We start from the raw sequence: 24,209 nt of genomic DNA on the forward strand, positions 1-24,209 counted from the left end.
AGAAGCCCTAGAGCAAGAGGTTGGCATGGAGCCCCCCACAACCAACTGCTGTGCATTTGGGGCTACATCCGTGGTAGCCCCTGAGCTGGGCTGCCTGATAGTGGGCAGTAGAAGCACAGCTCTCAGTTTCATGTCATCTCTGTGGGATGCTGAGTGCACCAAAACTGCTCTGGGACATGAAGCAAAGCACAGAAAGTGGAGCCAGCTGGGAGAGCAGCTTTGAAAATGCACCCTTAACACAAAATAAACCTCACAAATATAGGTGCACCCTGAGTGAAATCTGCCTCAGGAATTCACTCTTCGGAGACATGTCTCTGCCTGGCCTTTTGCACAGAGCAGGGCTCACTGCTGGGTGGCATGACCCCCGCTGCGACCCAAAGACATTGCATAGGGGACTAACTAACTGCACCCATTTGTAGTACTTCAACTAGAGTGCACTCACCTCCTGAGAGCCTGAAGTGCGGGAGAGGCAAGGACAAAGATGTGCAAACTCGCTGCACGCTGTGTTAAGCAAAGGCTTGACTAAGGGTTGTGCTGCCGGCGTGCAGGGATAACGGTGGAGAGCGAGAGGGGCTGCTCGTGTCTGCACAACTGCGGCATCAACCATTAGAATACGGCAACAACTGCTGTAGCATGTGCTGAAGTGAAGGGCCAGAAAGCTTCACAGTTTTGCTCTTCTTTGATCACATAATGGAGAAACTCAGCTCAATTGCTTTTCAAGCAGCTAAATGCCCTGCTTCATCCACATTTTGCTTGTCTGCTCATGATAACTTTATTTCCCCAGAGCTCTAACAGCCACTAGAGTAAGACTCTTATAAATCTGAACTGCCTGTGCCTAAAGAAAATATGCTTTCCTCCGTGTGTATATTTGTGAAACCCCACAGGGCTGTTCTCAATAGTCCTATATAGCGATTCCACAACTGCCTGTTGTAACTATCCACCCTGATTTTCAGTAATGGCGTTATCCTTGTAATTTTCCAGTCATTGAAATCTGGTCTGCAAATGACTAACGTTACATGTTACGAGGTGTTTCATCCAGAACTTCACCCTTGCACAGCCTCATTTCCTGCAGGGCCAACCATTGTTATGGAGTGACCTGCTACCTACTATCTCATTAAAAGTCCTTTTTCTTTCAGTACTATTGACATTTTATCTTCTTAGGGCTCTTCTGAAACCACCTGCTGCATGTGTCTAAGTAGGTGCTGTGACTATTGCTTTCCACTAGTAGTAAAGCAAGCTAAGGTCTGGCAGGCTGAACCACATATTACCCTCTTGACCCAGGATGTGTAGGAGATATACTACCACCTGTCACAGGCATGTCCTGTTACCTCCTTCCACCCCACTCCACCTCCCCGCTTGCAAAACCTGTAAATTATGTCTTTAGTTCCCATTTGGTTACTCTTTTACCTAAGGGATTCATATACAATGCATGTATCTAGCTAGCGACCATGTCAATTTATGGTGCTTGTAATATGTGCATATAGTAGAGTTCAACCCAAGAAAAACAATTTCCTTGGCTTGAAAAGCTATTGTGCATTGTAAAGGTGAGAAACCCTATAGAATGGTTCAACATATAAAAACCACATGGCAGGCTCCTCCTCCTTGATTTACTGTTGCTTTTCTAGCTCGCTCACCCCAGGAAAGCTGGATACCAACCAGAACTGCATTAATTCCAGCCCCCCTTGGTCTGTTACACCTAAAGCCGGTCCCAGGCCTTCAGGTGAAAGTACAGATGTGTGGGGAATTACAGATCCCTAACTAAGGACTCCACAGAGAATCTATTGCTGTTATTAAACCTGTTTTCTTGTCTGTCTTTGTCTTCTTTCAACTTCAGACCAGTAGGTCTCATTACACTTCTGTTTTCCTGAGAACTTAAAGAGCAATTTACTACTGCAAATCCATCTCCATTTTGGTAATTGGGGACCGTGAACAGAGCACTATTAATCTTCTCTTGGATGAACCGAACAGCGTGATTTGCTGGTATCACACTATCAGGTATTGCTCAGACAGTAAGGCATTCCTAATTCTTGGGCATGCAGATGCTTGACTTGGACACAACACTCCTTTCCTGCCCTCAGATGTGGTCTATACGGAGCTGATCTCTCCCTGCCCTCACTTGTGTACTTTCCTGATTTCAAGGACCGTGCTCATTTTCTAAGGCACAGCATCACCCCAGGACCTCATGGCCAGTGTCAGTCCTAGACAGCCCTTCAGAGCACGTGGTCCGTTCCTCCTTAAAATTTTCTGGGTATGGAAGAGACCAGACTGAAAATTATCTGAGGCAGAAATTGATAATGAAAGAGCAGGATGAAAGGAAGATGGTAAAGCAGAGTTAGGAAGTTCATTTCAGTGAACCCTGCTTTGTTAATGCTGATGCCCGTGTCCTCTGCTTTTGTTGCTGGATCATGAATCTTGCCCAGTATGGAAAGAAATACATCCCTATCATAACCACCTGAAAGTCAAAGTTGCTGAAGCCAGATAGATGTCTTATAAGGCTGCTACCAAAAAAAAAAAACAAAACCACAAACCCTGAAGTGATTGTGTAGCTAATCTTGTTAGTTTAGTTGCGTTCCGTGGTGATTTTAATTACACTGTAATTTGAGCTAAATCAAAGGATGGTAAGAATAGTGGCTGGGTAGATGTTAGTGGAATGTGAATGGAAAGAAGTGATTCGGGGGGCAGATCTGATGGGCAGGAATATTGCTCCGCTCCCGGGGAGGGGGCGAGGCTGTTCTTGGCAGGAGCATGCCAGGGAGCGGTGCCAAGAGGCAGGCAGGGCTGGCGGCGAGGGATGACAGCCGCTGAGTAGCAGGAGTGATACTGCACTGATCATGAAAATCACTGATCATGGGGTGAGAAACACTGCGCTGACACTGGTTAAGAGGGAGAAGGTCAAAAGCAGGACTCAAAAACGTAAGGAAGGATGTCAGGAGAACAGAACTGCAGGGCTGAATGCCAGCACCAAATATCTGCCCTCCCTGGCAGGCACTTCACAACATCTATGAGGCTGAACCTTGAATTCCCTTGTGTTTTGCCCTACCTGACAGCAGTGTCTGCCCCTCACAGCTGGAGGGGTATCCAGCTGGGAACAGCTTTCAGGTCCACCAGCAATGGCTGCATTCCATCATCAGCTATGGCACTGATGGATCCTATACTGTTACTGGTTTATTAAGCAATTCTATCAGAGTTGTGTGCTCTGCAAGACTTAAAATAAATGTTATTTAGGTGGACTGGCATGGAGTAGCAGTAGTTTTTGACCAAAGCATTCCAAGGAATGTTAGCACTTCAGTCGAAATACACCTAGCACAGCTACCTGGGACCGTAAAGCCATGTGAGATGCATCAAGCAATCATTCTTAAGTCCATGCAGCAGCCTTCTTATGGTAATGAACTACTGGGGAACAATATTAAGAACACTCATTTTACTGATGGGGCAAAATATTTTATTTTGATGGGGCAAAAGAGACAATGCTCAGAAAAGAAAGGCTGAAGGTTTTGTGTTTCTGTAGTATGTACTGTGCTTGTGGTAAAAAAGTCTTATTACTGAAGGGGAAATAGTAGTTCATGCTGGCATATAACATATTTTGATGTCTCTTCTAGCTTAAAAGACAAACACAGTCACAGGGATGACAAATGGCCCTGAGCATGACGGAGCTGACTGCACCCCTCCAGTCAGAGAGTGCTGTGTGGGCGGAGGTCCTGCGGACTCCTTTGAAAGCCCAGAACTCCTCTGTAGCAAACTCATACTATCTCATGGGATCAAGACCACAGATTTCGCCTTTGATTTTCAAGAGCTCTTGTCATACCAAAGAAAAGCCAGCATTAAATGTGTGCCGCCTTTGCCCCTGCACTTTGGGGAGTTCTTATCACAGGAGAGACTGCATTTCTGCTTTCAGGTTTTCGGAGGACATAGAATCTACTGCACTTTCCTACAGGGCCCTGGAACATTGACTCTAAAGCAGAAAACCAATGATGGACAGGTTGCAAAACAAATTCCATGAAGTTTACTTTGTGAAGAAGCTGATCCAACATTTTTTTTTTTTTTTTTACTTTTTTTTCCCCCCCACCAAAAGCAAGTCTTGAAGCAGCTAGCTGGAAGCCTTGTTGCCTTTTTGCTTTAGGCACATCATCAAATCTGCAATTTAATAGCAAAAGTCATACTCTATTTCCTTCTGTTATATACTCACATAGATGAGATTTTAATTTACCTTTTTTCCACAGGTAAAGGTATGGATTTCCAAGCCATACAAAGTAAGAACTGTGCCATTTTAGTAAAAATTACTTGAATTCTATGTGTTATTTTCATAATCCCATTTTACATTCCCGTATATCAGCATTTTTTCTGTACAGGCTCTGTGGCTTGCATGCAGTCTTGCTTTTGCTACAGCCTTTCTTGACAGCAGGATCAATCCTGCTCCTGCCAGGTGCTGAAACTGCTGAACTGGCTTTGGCTGAATAAAAGCTGTGGGTGCGACACCAGCAGCTCTTAGCTCCCCTCTGTGGAATGCTACATTTGTATTAACATGTATCTTTCTTTGTGATTTTTTTTTTTTTTTAACTGAAAATGATGCCCTGTAAAATCTCTTCCTGGAGAGAGAGAAGTTGAGAGAAAGGTGTGGGGGGAATACACTCCCCTTGGAATTTAACCTTAATTTGAACCAAGATCAGTGAAAGAAAAGCACTTTCGTGCATTGTTCACCAGCTCCACCCAGCCAGCCCCTTATCTAACCTGAGTCTCTATTGCCTATAGCTTTGTAACTTTTGCAGTAGTGCGCTCCGCATGCTCTTACATGCTTTAAAACCAACCTGGAGACACTGTGACATTATAATACCAAGAAACACCTCATGATCCTATCTTGCAAGTCCTTAGACTGCACAGGATAGCAACAGGGACTGTCCTTCGACGGGTTTATATAAGAGCCTAGCGCACACTGCAAATAAACAGCTGTGGTTATTCCTGGCAAAGGCAACAGCAGCTTCTGAAACCCCTGGGTCAGCCTCCCCCTACACCCCAAACCAGGGTGTATTTAAACGTTAGGAACTCTGCATTTAAACCCGATTCCTTGGATTTCTTTTGCCTTTAGAGGGAAGCAGCCAACCCTTGATTTGCATGACATCAGCTTGGGGTCAAAATTCAACCTTAAACACACACGTGAAAAAGCAAGCTTCCTTGTTTGCTGTTCAGAGGCGGACCTCCACTGTATGTCTTCTGTCGTCTGTGCTGGGGGAACCGCCAGCAGATTGCTTTCCTATTACTTTTATTTTCCTAGAAAAGGCAGACAGCTGCTCCAGGTGTGGTCCACCTTCATCCTGTCCCCTATTCCCTACCAGCCATCTGCTTCCTGCTGTCATCCCCCTTTTCCAGCACCCCTCAATTTCTCCTGACTTGTGACTGCTTGGCCCACCTTCCCCCACTTACTGTCTGCTTTATAGACCTTCCTTCCATGTCCTCAACCTTTCCTCCAAGCCCTCATTGCTCATGATTCCCAGCCCACACTCCACAGTGGCAGGCCCTCTCCCTGCTTCTCCAGGGTCTTGCATGAGCCTGGCTGCCCCAAGCGTGGCCCTTTTTGCTGGGTGCTGCCTCCCTTCACCTGCGGGCAGATGTGGCAGGCACCTGGCAGGGGGCGACGGGTGGTGTCACCCCTGCTAGCAAAAACAGTGTCCATCCTCTGGGGAGCAAAATTCTTGACGCTGAAGGCAGGAATCAGGCATTCAGGACGATGGCTCAAAATAAAGACCAAATATCGTGCAGCTTAGAAGGAAAGACAGGATACTATTAAATGCACCAGTGGCTTGCCATGTAACCTCCCCTTTTTTAACAACCGCCAGCTGCTTTTCTTTTAAAGAGGTGTTTTGCGAAATGCCGTTTGTTTTTGTTCTAGATAGCCTGGTAATAAAACCCTTCAAGGAAATACTGCATATAGCATTGTTCTTACACTCCTCGAGTGTTTGAAGGACCCCTTGGAATGAGCATGCACCAGGAGACAGGAGGGAGGAAGCAGGAAAAATCTAGATGAGAAATATCAAGGGGACACAGTCAAGCATGAATCATTTTGGTCTTTCGGTTGAACCCAAAGCAAGATCAGTTTTCACATGCGCCCTCGACAGGGCTGGCATTTCCACACACGCTGCAACCCCCTTGGCACGCAGGTGGCTTGATTTCATGGCTGTTACAGGGGCTGTTGGCATCTATATTCAAGCCCAACTTAGATTAGGGGGTTTGGGGGCGGTTGGGGGGACGTTCCAGGGTTTTTATAAAGAAACCCGCAGATCGGAAGAGCAGTGCTTAAAACTAACTGCATGACCTTCCAGGCAGGCAGGCAGCGTTAGCAGAGGCCCCCGGGCGGGGAGCGGCGCCCAGGCACCCCGCAGCGGCTGGACGCGCAGGTGACCCCGCAGCAGCGAGGGCGGCTGCAGCCCTGCGGGGGGGGCGCGGGACCCCGGGGGCCGCCGGTGGGTGGCTCGGGCCCGGCTCGCTCCGGGGCTCGGCCGGCAGCAGGAAGAGGAGGAGGAGGAGGAGGAGGGGGGGGGGGGGGGGGGGGGGGGGGGGGGGGGGGGGAAATCCCCCGGCGTGGGGAGGCTCCGGCCGCTGCCCGCCCTGCGGGGATTCCCCGCCCGGCCGCTGCCTGCAGCCATGAGCCGGAGCCGGCGCAGCGGCCGGCGGGGCGGGGGGCACTAAACCCTTGCTTTTATGAGCTGGGGGGGTGGCGTTCAGTACAGTCACAGGCTGACGAACGTGCCAGCTCCCCAGTGCTCCGCAGCGGAGGGGCTGGCAGGGACAGGCACCGCCGGCCCCCCCGGCCGGCCCCCGCGGTGCAAGGGGAGGGTCCCCGCCCGGCGGCTGGCCGCCCCCCCGCTCCGCCGCCGGTAATCCCGCTGCCGTCGGCGGCAGCCCACACACCCGGGACCGGTGTGTGCCGGAGGGACGGGGGAGGGACGGGGGAGGGACGGGGGAAATCCCCGCGCCTTGCCGAGGGCGTGGGCTGCCTGTCGGGTCCCCCCCGCCCGGCTCTCCGCAGCCGCGTTAGTGACGGCCCGGGGCGCGGAGCCGACAGCAGCCGGGCCTGGGGGGGACCCTCCGCCCCCCGACGGAGCCGCAGCCCCGGTAACTGTCCTGGGACCGGCGGGACGGGGAGGGCGCCGGGCGAGCCAGCCGCTTCTCCGCTGCAACGGCAAACGCCTTTCGGCGGCCCGAGCTGTAATTCCTCCTGTGATCATTTTGAGACGCCCCTGTGTTTAGAAAGCAGAGCAATAATTTTTAATGAAACGGCGTTATTTTGGGAAAAAACTCTTTTTCTTTTCTTCTCTTCTCTTCTCTTTTCTTTTCTTTTCTTCTCTTCTCTTCTCTTTCCTTTCCTTTTCTTTCCTTTTCTTTCCTTTCCTTTTCTTTCCTTTTCTTTCTTTTTCTTTCTTTTTCTTTCCTTTCCTTTTCTTTCCTTTTCTTTTCTTTTCTTTCCTTTTCCTTTCCTTTCCTTTCTTTTTCTTTTTCTTTTTCTTTTTCTTTTTCTTTTTCTTTTTCTTTTTCTTTTTCTTTTTCTTTTTCTTTTTCTTTTTCTTTTTCTTTTTCTTTTTCTTTTTCTTTTTCACGTAGATCTTTAGTTTTCCAAGTATGCTGCTGCACTCGTACTGGCTCGGGTGTGTTGCATGCGCCAAACCGCAAAGCCTGTAGAGCACAGGTCCTTGCAGATGAGGAGAGCTCCAGCCTGTGCCCTCTGTAAATTAAAGAGCTCTGTGTCTTCGTGTGTCTGTGTATTGACTATTTTCATAGGGGTTTAGCTGTGGTTTGCAGCTCAGTATTGAAAGGTGTTATTGATACTTCCAGAGAAAAATTGAGGAAAAAAAAAAAAAAAGTATAATGACAACTGATGTTTTTCTCTGTGGTTTCCCCTCTTTTTTTTGTTTTGTTTTGGTTTTGTTTTGCCTTACTAAGGTTACTGGCATGGGAACAGGAACTGTTGTACTTCACGACCTCATCGACACGTGCTGTGTATTTGCTGCAGTCCAGAGGATCTGACTGTTAAGAAGTATTCGATCCAAAATACATGTATTGATTGTTTGTTCTTAGATTGCCCTGTCACAAACAATCCACCTGGTTAAGTACAGTGACCTTCCTTCTTCTGAAATTACATACTTGAAAATGAACAATTCCTTTCTGTGAATGTCTTTTCTGATTAATCTATACTGTAGCTGTTATTCTGTTCCACCATTTCTAGAATGGGGACAATATATACAATGGGAACACATTTATGCCTTAGAAAGGTCTTGCATGTTACCAGAAACTTAAAGGTATTGGCAAATCTGCCACTACAGTAGACTGAAATGTTCTGGTTTATCAGTTGAATACATTTGCCATAAAGTTCAAAACTACCATGCAAAGAACCGCTGTTATCAGACAATATGTGAAAAATACAAAACATATTTTCATAGCATCAGGATGGGTCTGGAAACATACTGTTTTCCCAAGCTTTAAAAATCTGAACTACTGGTAAAAAATACTGAGTGGCTCTTGCAGTTCCATCCTGCAAAGTGCTGTGCATCTCTGAGAGACACTTAGAATTACTGTTATTTAATTAGGTCTTATTTGCTTATGACATTGCAGTAACCCATGAATGGGAACATACTCTGTAACAGAACGAAACAACAGTCCCTGTTTTGAAGAGTTGATAACTAAAGGCTGGAAGTTTCTCCGAAGGCCCCCTGCTTCTGCCACTAAGGTATTTCCAGCTTTCATTTGGCTAGAGCATGGCAGAGGCCCATGCCGCTGTCTGCCGGTAGGCCTGTGTTCGGCAGCTGACCTCTCTGTGCAGCTCTTGTCCTGGGGTACTTTGAGCCCACTCGTGTGTGCATTTGTGCTTGTTATCTGTGTGTGTGCTTGGGTCTCCCCCAGATTCCCAGAAGGGGCAGAAGGAAACCCACCAGCTGATCTCCGCTGCTGGTAACAGAAGAGTAGAAGCTATCTGCAGCCCAGAGTCCTCCCAGCCATCCTTCAGCATCCTTAAAGACCTCTTTCCCTTGCTTAGGGATGTTAGGAGGGTGATCTCGGATGGCTTCACTCTTAGCGTGGGGGTATACAAGGCGGTGTCAAGGGAAGAGGAAGCATTTGGGGATTGCTATCATTCAGCAGGGCATTGCTATGTATTCCTTGGCTGTCTCTCCTATCCATCCTGGTTCTCAAGCAGGTTTGACCTTGTGACTTGCACTCATACAAGCATGCAAAAGGTTTTTAGCTGCATCAACTTATACAGCCCTCATTTGTAATTATTCAAATTTTTAAGGAGATCATGGTCTGAGCAAGCCATTCCTACCTTCACTGTTATGGAAAGGCACCAATAGCCAAAAAAGGTGAGGGGGAAAGCAGGGGCATCTGGGGGTGAAAGCCAGGCTAAGGCTGCCCACAGGTCCCTCCACCACTTCCCCCCTACCCCAAGGGTGGCAGCAGGAACCCATGGGACACCCCCCTCCCCCAAACCCCCCAGGATCAAGGCTGCCTGTCACAGACGATGGCCAGCCTGGTATGGGGTCAGGCTGAAGACCATGAATCAGCGCTTGGGATCTGTTTGTCACTGAGTTTGTTTCTGAAGCTGAAAATGTTCTGGATGGCTTCACCCACCATATGTGCACAGGTTGTCCCCTCCACTGAAACACCCATGGAAACTCAGAAACAAGCCGTGCTCCCTGCCCCCCCCCCCCCCCCCCAACACCCACCACCCCAAGTAAGTGAGGGGGGAGGGTCAGGCCACTGTGATGCTCTGCCAGTGCCCAGCCACTGGAAGGGAAGGAGGGTCTCTGTCGTAAACCTGGTTGGTTTTTTAAATTTCTACCCAAACTTGGGATATGCCAGTGATTACAAGGAAAAAAAAAATCAGCCATCAGTCCAAATAAAAGCAATACTTTTAATTCCAGTCACCTTTGTACTGGTTTCACTGGAAATACAGAATGCTAAAAATTAAATTCACAAAGCTGCCTTCAACCTCTGCATGTGAAATCACTGTATTAAAAAAAAAAAAAAAAAAAGAGAGAGAGATTCCATTTAATTTGGCGAACCTCTTGTGTTTATATTTACTTAGAACTGCATAGCATTACATGCAACTTTTGGCCCTGGAAGGGATGAAGGGTGGGAAACCCTGACAGATTTAAACCAGAAAGAAATGCAGGCTAAGTAATGTCTGACTGGTCCAGTGAGCTGGAGATGGTGCCCTGTCCTGCTTTTTACTAGAAAGAAATCTGGCGTGAAAGCAGGATCTTTGTTACCTAGGAATTAAGTTGTTGCTGCTGCTTATTCCTTACCTGAACTCCTAATCCTCTGTTTGTGCTACAGCACAAAACAAATTTTTTCTTATAGACCAAAGGGCTCCCTTGTAACAATTAAAGTCTATTGTGTAAAAGTACAAATGGCACATTGATCGTTAAGGTAAGCTGACTTGTAAAAAGTAATTCTTGGACATGAAGTATGTGGTCATTTAATGTATACTTTTGAGAAGTTATTATGCACAGGGAGGTAAGCTACAAACAGTAAAACACTTAGTTAGCCAGCTAGCTTGGTGTAAATAGACAGCAGAAACAACGTGAGGTTTCCTCCTGCTTCTGCAGGAGACAAGGATATGGCTTTCCCTGGGAATAACCTTATTCTAGATATATATTTTTTTTTTTAATTTTCTTAAACAAATAAGCAGCCCCCTCCCCTCAAATAAGAATGAACCCCTAAGGCACTCTACAAAGTGGGAAGTGTCCAGGAATCCTTGAACCTCGGACTCTGCTGAGGTCAGTGCAATTTCGGTCTGAACTCATGAGGAAAGGAAAAAAGAAAAAAAAAAAAAACCTACCCCCTACCCAGGGAACGTTTAAAAGGAGGAGTGTGGATCCACAGAAATCAGTCCTGTCAAGGTCAGCTCTGCCTTGCGAGAGGAAGGGCGACAGGGTCAGCGTTATTGCACATGCGGAAAGCCCCGCGGGGGCTGGAAGAGGTGGTCTCTCCTCCTGTCCCCCCACTTTGGCCAATGTGTCCTTGTTGGGGCAAACCTCCCCTCGAAGGCGATGGCATTTCTTATTCCCGGGGGGGAATTCCTCAACTGGCCAGTTCAGGGTTGCCGGCTCCCAGTTTACGGTGAGGTGGGGGGACTCCTACTCCCTGGAGCACAACCTGGCTCTCGGGAAGCGGGGTCTCCCCCTGCCCCCCCCCCCCCCCCCCCAAGCAGCCAGGAGCCCCCTGGGTGACCGATGCGCTTTGCTGGGCCCCTCCCGCGTAACCGCCGACGCCTGAAGGGCATCGCCTGGGAAAAGCAGTTTGGAGGCAGCGTTTGCCCGGTGTGGCGGCGGGTACCCCGGGCGTCAGGCGGGGACCCCGCGCCCCGCGGGCGCGCCCCTTCCCCGCCGGCGGCTCCCCCGGGGCCCCTGCAGCGGGAGCTGGGAAGTTTGGAAGCACAAGCGGGTTCTGCGCTGGGATGGATGCGTGAATGCCAGTCCGCAGAGACGCGGGGCACACGGGGGTTTGCCCACCTCGCCGTCGCTCCGTGCGCCTGCGGACACGCGTGTACCACCACTGCCCAGGGCCCCGCCACTGCCCGCCGTACGTGCAATGCCTTTAAGAGCTCATCGCTATTATTTTGCTTGGCTTTCAAAATTAGCCTGTTTGGATAACACCCGATAGAAAACATTTACGCTGGAAGCCAAACAGGCAAATATTTTAATCTCTCATATTAACACAGCGGTTTTCCAATCGGTTGATTTTTGTGCTCGATTATTTATTTATTTGTGTGTGTGTGTTACTCATTCATTCGCTCCGTTCATTCATTCATTCATTCATTCGTTCCGTCATTCATTCATTCCTCCCTCCATCCCTTGCCCTCCACCGAGGAGACCGAGCCCGCGGTAAGGCGGGCTATGCCGGCTGCCGCTGGAGGCAGTAACCCTCGGGGGGGTGAGGGGTGGGGGGCTGGTGTTTGCACGCCCCTTGCCCTGGACGGTGTCGGGGTGTGATGGTGCTGAGAGACCCCACCCCGATCCCTGCTAGGGCAGGCTTCTGGGGGTCCCCGGAGGCGGCAGGGGGGGCAGAGGGCTGTGTGCCTGCTTGGCTGCTCCCCATCGCTGCGAACTCTCTGCAAAGTCAGCGTGAGCAGGCGGGGGGCCGCAGGTGCTGCGGCTGCACCCGGGCAAGGGCCGGCGTCCCGGGGCAGGCCGGTACCCCCGCCCGCAGCCCGGCCGGCACGGGGACGGGCGGCAGGGCAGGTAGCGGAGCGGCAGGGGGGCCCGGGGAGGGAAATGTCGGGAACATCCAGCCCAGCCGGTGCCGACCCGGCCGCGGAGGGGGGAACGCGCAGTCAGACCACCAACGCGCCTTGAGCCGTATAATGCGCCACTTAATACACTTCTGTAATTTAAACTTCTGGGGACCCCCTCCTTCCAAGCCGATTTTCGATATAGGTGTTTTCTCATTCCCCCCCCTCCCCGCTTTTCCTTTGAAATGCCCCCACCCCCCTCACCCTCCCGCTCCCTTTCTTCTGAGCCCTGCTCTCTAATTCTAGATGAGTATTACTTTGCTCTTTTCGTTGGCCAAGCACAATTGTGTTATTGGAGATAATGAATTCAATCCCCATCAAAGAGTATTAGGAGCGCCTTGGCCCTGTAGTGCCTTTTTTCAAACCGGGAATGAAAGGCAGGGAGAAAATTCTCTGGGTAGCCTCCGCGATGGCAGCTTTTGAAGTGAAGGGAGGCGGGCATTGTTGTTCACATTTTTGTCCATACGGCTGAAGAAAGACCGGCGGCTTTTGATGAGAAGATGAGAACCGCCTCGTAAGTTGAGCAACAAGTTAGATGGCGAAGGCTTACCGCTGCCTACTGCCTGTGGATAACATATGTCCCGCATTAATAGGGGCTCAAGGGAACAATTGCCCGGGGGGGTGGGGTGGGGGAGAGCTCTGCTCTGCACCGGCCAGCGGCTCTTTTTCCCCCCCGTCCTCAGGACGCCGCTGCCCCGATGGGGGTGTTTTTAAGGGAGACCCGAGGAGATGCGCCGTGGCTCTTGGCTTGCTGGGGTGCCGGCGGGGCCCGGCGGCGGCGTGCACCGGCCCCGGGCAGCCGCGGCGGAGGGACAGGGGCACCCCGGTGGGCGGGTGGCGGTGTGCGGGGTCTCCTCCGCTCACAGGCTCTGATGGTTCTGCCAGACGTCCTGGTGGCCGGGGTGTGATGTTAGGTCTGCTGCCATGTATTTGGAGGCGAGGGCTTTCCCCCTTTCAAAACCGGAGGTTTTCTCTAGTATTGTTTTTTTTCCACTGAATGTGGGGTCGGATCTTGGTTTTGCTGCCTTTGGGTCTGTTCGGGTTGTTCGGGTTTTTTGTTGTTGTTCCCTTTCCATGTCGTATAACATACTGACATACCTGAAGTTTGTAAAGCGCTTCCTTAGATAAAGCAACGGGGCAAGGCAAAGAACAGAAGAGGAGAAAACGTCTGTTGGCCGCATCAGGTAACCTTAGAACTAGAACACTTGTTGCATACATTTGAATAAATTTAGACGTGCTCTTATTCCAATCTCCTGCCCTGCAGTTCAAAGATTCCCCGCCCCCTGGGCTTTATTATGCTAAAGAGGTCATTACTGAGAGTCACTATGGAGAGATGCCGGTTTGCAGAATGAGGCCCACCTCCTAGTTACCAACATGTTTACATTTTCCGCTGGTCATAACCAGAGGAAATGTGTGTTAGCAACCCGCCGGGCAGGCTCGGAGAGAGGAGAAATAAAGGGGGAAATATATTTCAGCTGCGGCGCAGTAGGTCGCAAGTGTCGATGATTCGTTAGGGAGCATTTCGAGGTGTCGGGCACAAAGGCGGTGTTTGCCGTAGAAATGGTTGCTGCGAGAGGGCCAGATCCTGCTCCCGGGGCAGGCGGCTCCGCGCCTCGATGCCCGGGCTGGCTCGGAGCGAGGTGAGAGTCCACTGCGGGCCGGGGCCCGACGGCGCGTCCCCCCCGAGCCCCGCTGGCGTGGCACCAAGGCGGGCCCCGCTCCCCGCGGCGCGGTGCAGCGCCTGGAGCCCTCCCGAAGGGTGCCGGCCCCGGGGGACACCGGCACCTCCGTCTGACCGCTCACGGCCAGCGGGGTGGCCCCGTCCGTGCAGGGGATGCCCCAGCCGGTGGGGGTGGTTTTTCCCCCGAACGACGGCGGACTCGGCACCCTTTCAGTGCCAAGAGGTGTGTGAACGGGCTCGATCCCGGAAGCAGAATGGGGCCGCCCGAAACATGACCACCCGGGGACCCCCTCGTCCCCTGCTACTCCCTCCGGGTACCCAGTGGAGACGAAGGGTGGGGGTCGCAAACCCAAGGCTGGGCTGGACCACAGGTGGGCAACGCCGCCCGCTGGGGAAGGCTCGGGCTACCGGGGCCGGGCAGGAAACCGGCGCGGGCGGGGAGGGCAGCGGCAGCCGCACCCCGCACCCCGCGCCCGCCGGGGCCCGCTCCCGGTCCCGGCCTGCTCCCGTGTCGCCCCCGCCCCGCTCCAGAGTTTCCCGTGCCGCCGGGGGACCTCCGAGCCGCGCCCGGGGCAGCGGGGGCATGGCGATGCTCATGCCTGTTCCGCCGGCTGCCTGCGAGAATAACCATAATGATAGTCATAGCGATAGTAGTAGCAATAATAGTAGTAGTAATAATAGTAAAAATAATTCCTATTCTGCCGGTAGCTCTCCCTTGGAATAACGAGCAGGTGTATGAACATTTCACGGGAAAATTTAGATTACCAACGGCAAAACGGTAGTAGCAAAATAACGACGGGCTTCCCCTAAAATAACGCGCTTGGGCAAAACCCATCGGAGCCATGCTCCCGCAGCAGGGGCGCCACGCCGGGAAATGATCGTCTCCGTGGATTCAACTAAATGTAGGAGTTTTGGGGTGGGGGGTGGGGGGGGAAGAGAGGAGGTTGTAAGTTTTTTCCTCTCATAGAGACAAATGGATTCGGCCATGAAGGTTACATATGTTTTAAATCCTGATGACTGGAGACAAAGGTGAGCGCTGGCAGTTTGATCTGTCCAAAGTTCAAAGATCTGAAATCTCAATGAGTTTCTGTTTGAGGTGAAGGGGAGAAACACAAACACCATGGCACGGCTTGGGCCAGAAAGTTGCACGGTTTGGGAGTGAAATGCGCGGTTATTTACACTAATCTATCCTTAACTGCTACTTTGTCACAATGGGCAGAATAATTAGTAGAAAATAACCAGAGAGAACAAAGGCAGGTTTTCTTCTTATCGCCTCCCGTTTTCCACTCTTCTCTTCCCTCTTTTTTTTTTCTCCCGCTGAAAAAGACCTTTCGACATTGCAAATCGCAGAAAACGTACAATTTTATTTTATTTTATTTTTTAGTTATTACTCTCTGCCTTTGCTAGTAACTGAAAAGCCTGGGTTTGCATTGGGGGGTGGGGTGGGGGGAGGAAATGACCCATTTTGCAGCACCGCCCTTGACATTTAAATAATCAAAGTAATTGCATTTTTGTTTTAGCTATTAACCATTCTCCTATATTTCCTAACACGATATTGCAGCGTGGGAGCTTTGCGACGACTTACGTGTACACTCCGCACCCCGGTCACTCTCTGAGCACTATTGTGGTGTGATTTTTGCCTGGTCATTGTGTGTTGTGTGTATTTCCACTTGTCTCCCCTGGAAACAAATACATATTAATTATATATATGTTAATATATACAATATATGCATCTAGATGCCTCCCGAGAGAACTTTCTATCCCATGTTTATATGAGGATAATTTGCTTCTTCACGAATTAAAATTACCACGAAAATACGCACAAAAAGTATATCTTTATTGAGTCTCTGGTTTTAATTTTTTTCCAGAGTGATTAATCACATATACTCACGCATATATGCCTAGATCTTTAATCGTAACAGAAAAGAAATAATACAAGGTGTATTGTTTTTGTAATCAAGCGTTTTATCGACAATATCGCTGTAAAATTAAAACCGAGTCAGTTGCTCTTTTAAGGGCTAGTTGGCGTTACAGCAAGGGAATTCATTTATTTCGGGTTGATGTTGACGGACCAGTCAGCATTCAAGTATTCAGTGTCTGCTCAACATTTCAAAACAATTTTTGAAGCTATGCCAACGGCTGAAGTGTTTTCTCGCGCCGTTCTTTTACGATTTACATCTATTTTATTGACATCACTAAGTTTCAGAGGGAAAAACCGACCAGGAAATATTTTTTCTCATCTTTCAGTCCCGAACATTTCAAATTCCTTCCTTCCAATAAATATAAAGCCTCCGATTGTTTGCCGATGCAGATGTCAGTGTTGTCCATTCGCACTCAGGAAACAACCCCGGAGGTGCTTGTGATTTTATTTCTCCCCCCCACCCCCCGATTTGGGTGGCTGAAGTTGGTTTTATTCCATCGACTCTTCCATTCTCCGGAGGGAAAGCGCTGCTGGCAGGTGCTCCGAGGGGGTGCGGCGGGCCAGGGCCCCATCCTGCCCCACTCGCCGCGGGGCGCAGGGCAGCCGGACCCCGGAGCGGAGGGGGTCCCCGCTGTGCCAGGGCAGGGCTCACCGCGGCTCCTTGCCCCCGGCTGCGGGGGCTGCCCCTGCCCAGCCCCCCGGGGTCGCGGCCGGCTCCTCCGCGCCGCCTCGACGGCCCCTGCCCCGCTGGCGCGCCCGACACCCCCCCTGCCCGGGCCGAGGGCTCCGCGCCGCCCAAACTCCGCGTAAACCTTTACAGAGATCCCCCGCCGCCCTGAATTACTCCCCGCTTGTATTTAATTACGTTAAATGAGCCATTTTCGCTCCCTCGCACGTGGCCGGTCGGAGGTAATTGGCGTGTAGGGAAAGGTGAAGTTCCCCTATAAATTGCGGTGACGGCCCGAAGCCCGCAGCCTGGCGGCCCCCCGCTTTGCCTGTGTCCTGGATGCAGGGCTGAGACACCACCTCCGACACGGGCAAGACCCCGCACCCGTCAGCTGCTTCCCTGCTGGCACAGAGGGAGCCGTCCGGCTGGAAGGAGATGCTCGTAAGCTCCCCTCTACATATTGCGGGGCGGGGGGTTGGGGGGCATGCACCCTCTTCCTCTGGAGCCTGCTTTTAGTTTATTTTTGCGCTGTGGCTGGGGGTTTCTCGAGAAGAGGATTAAAGCAGCAGCAGGGCAGCTAGGAACGGGACAGAAAGCAGGGGGCTCTTCCCCCCTCTGTTGACTTCCAGGTCTCAAACTGGTGACAGAAAGCTGCGCTCTCTGCCTCGGGGACCCGCATTTTTAGCGTGAGCCGCATCCCTGTTATGTCAGGGCATCATTGCCCACCGCAGCCACCATTTGCCTACGAGAAGAAAGGGATGGAATATAATCTTGATGGCGAGTGGCGAAGGGGCACACGCTGCATCCGTGACAGACTCCGCTCCTTATCTATGAGAGGTTTGGAGCCGCGTCGGTCCGCTTAAACCCTTTTATTACCCACGCCCCGAATATTTCCATTACACCCAGTCTGTGCTCCTCAGCTGATATGCGAAACCTGCTGCCTTATCGCTGTCGGTCGATTGATATTTTCTATGTACAAGCCCAGGGCATTAAATCAATGTCTCCACTCTGCGGTGGTATATTCTCTATAGACTAGTCTGTGGGAGACAAGTGAAGTCCTGCTGAAAACGGGTTTCATCCTGTCTCCGTTTGCACGAAGCTCCTTTTGGCAGAAGCAGCGGGAATTTAAACGGGATCCACCCGCCCGGACTTGGTGCCGAGAACCCCCGAGGTGCCCCCGGCCGCAGGGGATCTGGTGGCGTTTGCCAGCTCAGCAAGATACAGAGGGCGAGGGGGCCGCGCAGCCGGGCCATGGAGGACCCAGCCAGACCCCCGTCCCGGGCACAAAGCCCCGCTGCCTCCCGCGGCGGGACCCGGCGAACGCCCGCCCGAGCCCGGGGCCGGCTCCGCCTCGTCCGGGAGCGCCGCGCTCGCCCCTCGGCCCCCGCCGGCCGCACCCGCGAAGCCCGCGGCGGAGGGGCTCGCCCGTATTTTTCCTCCCGTTTTACGGTGGGTGGTAGTGCTGGAGGAAGTCGGTGAGATTTCTGGGACGCTGGCTTGGCTTTTCTTTTCTAAATCGACCCTTGAAATTAGTTTGTCGCCGCTGTCCCTAACCCGTCAGGGGGCAATTATGTGCTAATTATGTGAATTACACAGTTCTTTTATCTGGCGGCGGCGCACGAAGGGGGCTGATCACAGCGAAATCTGTTCACATTTAAATTCCCCTCCCCCGACGATGCTGCTTGCTGGGGACCGGCGCTCGCCAGCGCGGCTGCTGTTACTGCCGGGGTCGATCCGAGCCAGGGTTGCAGAGCGGGAGCTGGGCTGGGGGATCGGTCCGGCCCCCGAGCGGCCCGGGGCGAGGTGGAGCGGCGCTGGGGATGCTCCCCTCGGGCATCGCCCCGTCCGGCGGGGAAACGCCGGGTCTGGTTGTCGCTGCCCTGGCAGCAAAGAGCGCAGGACGTTTATACAGCCTCGGCTGGCTTTTTCCCCTCCCTCCCTCAACCTTCCCCGGCACGGTGAATTATTATTTAAAAAAAAAATTAAAAAAAAAAAAAAAGACACCGCGACATACACCGTCGCACACGCCGGTGGCATCGCAGTGCCCCGCAAACGCCCTGCGGGTGCGTCCCCTTCCTCCCCTGCGCAAGGCCGGGCCGCGCAAATCGATCTTCGCATCCCCGCTTCGGTGCTGCTGTTGTTTTCCTGGCACATGGCTCCGTCCTCCTAACCCGCCCCAGAAATTTTGAAAGAAAATAGCAGAAGTCTTTCATCGTTAACATTTGATTTATTTAAAGTCCTTAACTGCAAATGATCAAAAACATACTTCACGCATTAAATTCTCAGTTATCGTTTTAAATCAAAATATGTTTTTTCAATTACAATCACATTTATAAAATTAACAAAATTTCTTAAATTCACGTGTAATTCTTTTTTTACTGTCATTTAAAGCAATTTCCAGCTGTAAAGAAAGAAAAAAATATAAACCATGCAATAAATTAAGAACATTGAGACCGCGAACAGGAATAATAATAAAACCCGTCTGGCTATGCTAACACCGTGTAAAACTGTGGAAAGTGCATTAACACTGGATGAAACAAGCTAACGATGGCGATAATTAAACGGCCACAAAAGAAAACCCCAAAACGTATTAAACAAGTTGTAAAAGGGGAGGAGAGGGAAAACTCTCCTCTTTTCCTTGCATCGGTGTAATAGTCAACGTTTCCTGGGGGAGGGGGAAAATAACCTTGTTATAGATATACAGTTCTAGCTGGTACACCATGAAGACACTTAAATTAAATAAGCAGGTCATCCACATGTTGATGAGAGTTCCTGATGAACGAGAATCTTCAGTAACAGATGGGAAGAAAAAAAAAATCCAACTGGCTGTGACCTCTTGTAACTTTATATTACACCCCAAGACAGGTAACAGCTGAGGGGGAGGGGGGGGGGGGGGGCGGGGAAGGGTCGCATCCTGCACTCCAAAGCTCCAGCTGGTCCCCTCGGGAGTGCAGGATCCGGCCCGCAGCATCCGGGTGTATGCGGGTTGTACTAGCCGAAGGTTTATTTTGCAAGTATCAAAAGGATGATCCGAGAAAGTAAATAGTCCTCTTGTTGCTTAGAGATTCTCTTAGTGTTTTGCTACTTCACAGCAGTATTGTCCTTCAAAGCCTTTTTAATTAAAAAAAGTCTTAAATGTCTACTCGCTTCTTCATCTCCGTATTGTTAAAGTATTGCCACATACCTGTAAACTTACATGAGATTATAGAGCACAGAAGGGGGGCAGACGAGGGGGCGGAAAGCACAAACAAGTAGTTTACAAGCTCAACAATTTTTTCTTCTTTTTAATAACACCCTGCAAAGACTGGGGGATCTCCGGGGAGAGGGGCTGGGCGGCGGGGGGGGGGGGGGGGGGAGGTATGTACAAGCGGGACGCGGCCGGCTTTGCAGGAGGTCGTGGTGCATCAGAACAACACACAGCGCCTTGCGAGACAATTAAAAAGTAACAGTCCTTGGCACGCGGCGTGCGGGAACACCTCGGGTTGTCGGGGGGAGAGGGAAAAAAGGAGGAAAAAGCCGGGGGGGGGGGGGGCGAGAGGGTCTCGCCCCCTGCGGTGGGGGACGCAGAGCTAGGAGGTGTTTAGCACGGGTCTGGAATACACACCTTGATAGTAGGAGGGCTCTAGGGCCGAGGGCTCGATGCTGCTCCGGCCCGCCATGGAGGCGCTGCCCAGGGGCAGCCCGCCGGGGATGCTGGCCCCGTAGGAGGAATATTGCAGCGCCTGCTCGTAGGCTTTGAAGTCCAGCTTGTGCTGCTGCTCGGAGGAGGACATGAGGTTGTTGATGGAAAAGGGGTGGTTGAAGGAGTAGTGGGGGTCGCCCTTGAGGTGGAGCTGGGGTTCGTGGGCTAAGGAGTGAGGGGGGTGTGGGACGGAGGCCAAGGCGGGGACGGAGCTGATGGTGGAGGAGGCGGCCGAGACCGAGGTCTTTAGCTCCGTGCTCGATCCGTTGTGGTCCATAGACTGGGGGCTGGTGGACGGGTTGGAGCTGGAGAGGGAGGTGGCAGTGTCCAGCTGCGTGGGTTTATTGTGGCCTCTGTGCAGGGGGGAGTTGGAGCTGGAACTGGAGGCCCCGGCCTGATCTTTCCTACCCTCCTGAGGGGCTTTGCTGTTCGCTGGCTTCTCACACTTGAAGCGCTTTTGCCGGCGGAGGTAGCAGCCATTTTCAAACATGTTGCCGGAGTCAGGGTGCAGGGTCCAGTAGGAGCCCTTGCCGGGCTTGTCGGGGGAGCGGGCCACCTTGACGAAGCAGTCGTTGAAAGAAAGCGAGTGGCGGATGCTGTTCTGCCAGCGCTGCTGGTTCTGTCGGTAGTAGGGGAACAGGTCCATGATCCACTGGTAGATCTCACTCAGCGTCAGCATCTTGCTGGGTGCCTGCTGGATGGCCATGGTGATGAGGGAGATGTAGGAGTAAGGCGGCTTGGCATGGGGGTAGCTCCGCTTGAAGGTCTTGGCATCCCGTGTCCTGCCGAGGTTGGACTGGGTGTAGGCCATGGGGCTCATGCAGGGGTTCATGCTGCCGTAGGGGCTCAGCCCGTTCATGGGGGCCGGCTGGGCAGACATGGCGTTGATGCCACCGGGGCTCAGTGCCGTGCCCATGGCGGCCACGCCGGCTGGCATGCCGTTCACCGGCCCCGCTGAGCCCGCCGGCATGCCGGCCACAGCGCCGGGGCTCAGCCCGGCCCCCAGCCCCGTGTTGGCGTAGGACATGTTGAAGGAGCTGGAGGTCATGTTGCCACTCGTCGTCATGGTGTTCATGGTCATGTAGGTGTTCATGGTATTCATGGAGCCCAGCCCCGAGTTCATGTTGCTCACGGGCACCGAGGAATAGGCCTAGGGCAGTGAGACGGAGAGAGGGGGTTAGGGGGGAGAGAGGCGCGGGCAGGACCCCGGCGGGGCCGGATCCGCCCGTCCTGTCCTTCCTGCCCGTCCTGCCCGCCTTACCCAGCGAGCCGTGCCACGTCCCGCCGCGGGACGCCGTCCCCTTCCCCGGCACCCTAGAGAGCGCTTTCCGAAAGCCGCACGGCAAGGCCGCTGGCGCGATTAAAAGGCCCAATTCGCATTTATATGTGTTTATAAACACGTTTATAGACCTGGGCTGGGGGTTGTGCTCGGTCCTGACGCGCTCCCGTTCCACCGGCGCGCCGGCATCACCGGGGCGCACGGACCGACGGCCTTCCCAGAGCAGCTCCGCGCCCCCGCGGAACCGGGCTGCGGGCTTTATCTGCCACGGGAAGAGATTTTCTCCCGGAGTATTCCCGCGGTTTTGCTGATTTTGTGTCCCGTCTGGCCAGCTAAGTATTTAAACTAATCAGATTACTGAAATTTGCGGACGTACCCTGTCTGCATCAAGGAGAAATTTAGCTGCCTGCACTTGCTGAGAATAATCTCACGCATCTCTCCCACCCTGCAATGATTTAAATTTCTGTTCTTACACGAGATGCGATAATGTCTTCTCGGGGCGGGGGGGGGGGGGGGGGGGGAATTAAAAAAAATAAATAGAAGCCAACAATTCATATCCACGCATTTTGTCTGTGGAAAGCTTCCCCCTTGTCTACATTTTCTATCAAGTCAGTTTTAAAATGAAAGTAAAAAATAAAAACTTTCCTGAAGTACGAAAAGCCTGAACTTTCCCTGCCTGAGATTTTCTACAACTGGCCGACGTGCAAAAATTGTAGCAACCTACCACATAACACAACTCTTAAAAAAGGCAGAGCCGAAGAGCCTGCAATTGCTCTTTCCATACGGCGTCTGATTTAACAGGAGGGAGAAAGACGTTCTCAGTTTAACTGAACAAGGGCAATACGGCTAAGAAAAGGAGGTTTAAGCGACGGTTAAATGTATAAAATTTATTACCGTTCACTACAAATTCCACGAGCTTATAAACGCGCTTTTAATTTAGAGGATCACATTAGGTATTTGAGGTGGTAGAACGTGGAAGGGTTTCCCACCTTGCATCTGTGCAGTGATTCAAATTAAATAGCACGGGAGGAGAAAAGATTGAGCCTAGAAAACAGCAAAAGCGAAGATCGCTTAACTTTATGTTTGTGGACAATGTGTGTGGCGAGGATAAACGAGCCTGGAAACGGCACGTAATTAGGATGACCCTTATTTGCCCTTAGCCGACTTTCCCCTGTTAGTAAGATGCCAGCCAGGGTGACACGTATCTGCCCGTGCCCGCGCGGCGCCGTGGGCGCTGTGTGCCAGCTCCGGGGCGCAGGGACGAGGCGTGGGGACGGCGAGGCCGTGTGTCCGGGTGTGCTGATGCAATGCCCGGGTGCGCACACCTAGGTGCCTGCCTCGTCACCACACTTCCTTAAAACGGCTCCTTTCCGGGCGGGAAGCCGAGGGGCTGCTGGCCGCTGGCTTCCCGCGGGGACCCCCCCGCTGCAAGAGCCGCAGCGGCACATTGCGGACCCCGGGCCCCCGCAGGGCCGAGCGAGGCGGGCTCCGGGCACCGCCGTGGCCCTCAGCTCTGCCGCGGCTCTTGGCGCTCGGGCTGGTTCTCCCTCTTCCTTTGAGCCGTGCGGCCAAAGAGGCGCGGGGGTGGGAAGCGCCCCCCGGGGTGCCGCGGGCCGAGGCGGCGGGGCCGGGGCGGCGGGGCCGGGTGCGGGCCCCCCTCCCGGTCTAGCTCCGGGGGCCGCTCCCGGCAGCGCCGCCAGCCGGCCCCGGCAAGCAGCGCACTCCGCAGGCAGCCGGTCTTGCAAAGTAGGAACAAACGGCTGTGTCCGTCCCCCCCCCACCGCGCTCCTTTCTTTTTGCCCGGCTTTAAACAGGTGAGGCCCCCGGCGACGGCGCGCAGAGGCCGGCGGCCCCGCCGAGGCGCCCGGGGAAGGCGCTGCCCCCTGCGCCGGGGCGCGCTGCCCCCCGGCTGCCTCCCTCTGCCATCCGCCGGGAGGGAGCCGGGGCTGGCAGCGCGGCGAGCCCCCTGCCCCCCGCCGAGAGTTTACGGGGTGCTTTTGTGCGCGCCGCGGGCGGAGGTTGAGCCTTTTAGACGAGATCGAGGGCTGCCCCCAGCCCCCCGGCCCCCCCAGCCGGCCCGCAGCCGCCCCGGGTCTCCCTCAAACGCCTCCCGGGGCTCTCGGAAGCCGTGTTTTCCTCGGGGAAGCCTGGCCAGCTTCGGCGCCGGAGGGAGGGGGGAAGGCACGTTTGCGCTGGCAGGATCTGGAGCGCAAACCGATTCCTCCGATTGCTGCCCCCTCCGGACCCCCAGCCCCCCCCCCCCCAGCCCCCCCTCTCCCCTTTGCAGAGGGGCAGCAGCAGAGCCAGACTCTGGGATTTACTCACCTCCTGAGTATCGGCGTAGTAGCTGTTCCAGTCGCTGGTTTCATGCCCTTCCATTTTCACAGTCCCTAACATTATGGAGCCAACCTGCCCGGTGTAACCATCCAGCCCTCTTGCAAGCGAGCGACGGGCAGCAGGAAAAGACCCCGAAAGCCCGACCTAGCAGGAAGCCAGCGCTCAGGAGGGGTGGGGGGTGCCGAATTCTCCTCTATAACCAGCCAAAAAGGAGGCAGGGAGCGGTGTGGGGCGAGACAGTTGAGAAAGTGAGGAAGTGCCGGCTGGGATGTGAGTGGAGTTGAGCTGATGTGGATCTTACGTCGCAGAAGTACCCACCTCCTCCTCCTCCTCTCCCCATTTGTCCGCCGCACAAAGGCGTTCGC

General features: G+C 52.9%; 1 protein-coding gene across 1 annotated transcript; it reads right to left on the minus strand.

Moving 5' to 3' along the window:
- Positions 1-18,758: 18,758 nt before the first annotated feature.
- FOXA1 (forkhead box A1) lies at positions 18,759-24,164 on the minus strand. The gene is made up of 2 exons (XM_040601383.1): positions 23,833-24,164; positions 18,759-21,378 (listed from the first exon to the last, which is right to left on the minus strand). The coding sequence occupies exons 1-2, from the start codon at positions 23,902-23,904 to the stop codon at positions 20,116-20,118; spliced, it is 1,335 nt and encodes a 444-aa protein (XP_040457317.1). The 5' UTR covers positions 23,905-24,164; the 3' UTR covers positions 18,759-20,115.
- Positions 24,165-24,209: the final 45 nt, after the last annotated feature.

The sequence above is a fragment of the Falco naumanni genome, chromosome 7, assembly GCF_017639655.2.
Source record: "Falco naumanni isolate bFalNau1 chromosome 7, bFalNau1.pat, whole genome shotgun sequence".
In the NCBI taxonomy this organism is placed as follows: domain Eukaryota; kingdom Metazoa; phylum Chordata; class Aves; order Falconiformes; family Falconidae; genus Falco; species Falco naumanni.

Coding starts and splice junctions, on each gene's coding strand:
- FOXA1 (XM_040601383.1), bottom strand. CDS start 23,904: ATGTTAGGGACTGTGAAAATGGAAGGGCATGAAACCAGCGACTGGAAC. Junction 21,379..23,832: donor ACTACGCCGATACTCAGGAG/GTGAGTAAATCC, acceptor TCACTGCCCTAG/GCCTATTCCTCGGTGCCCGT.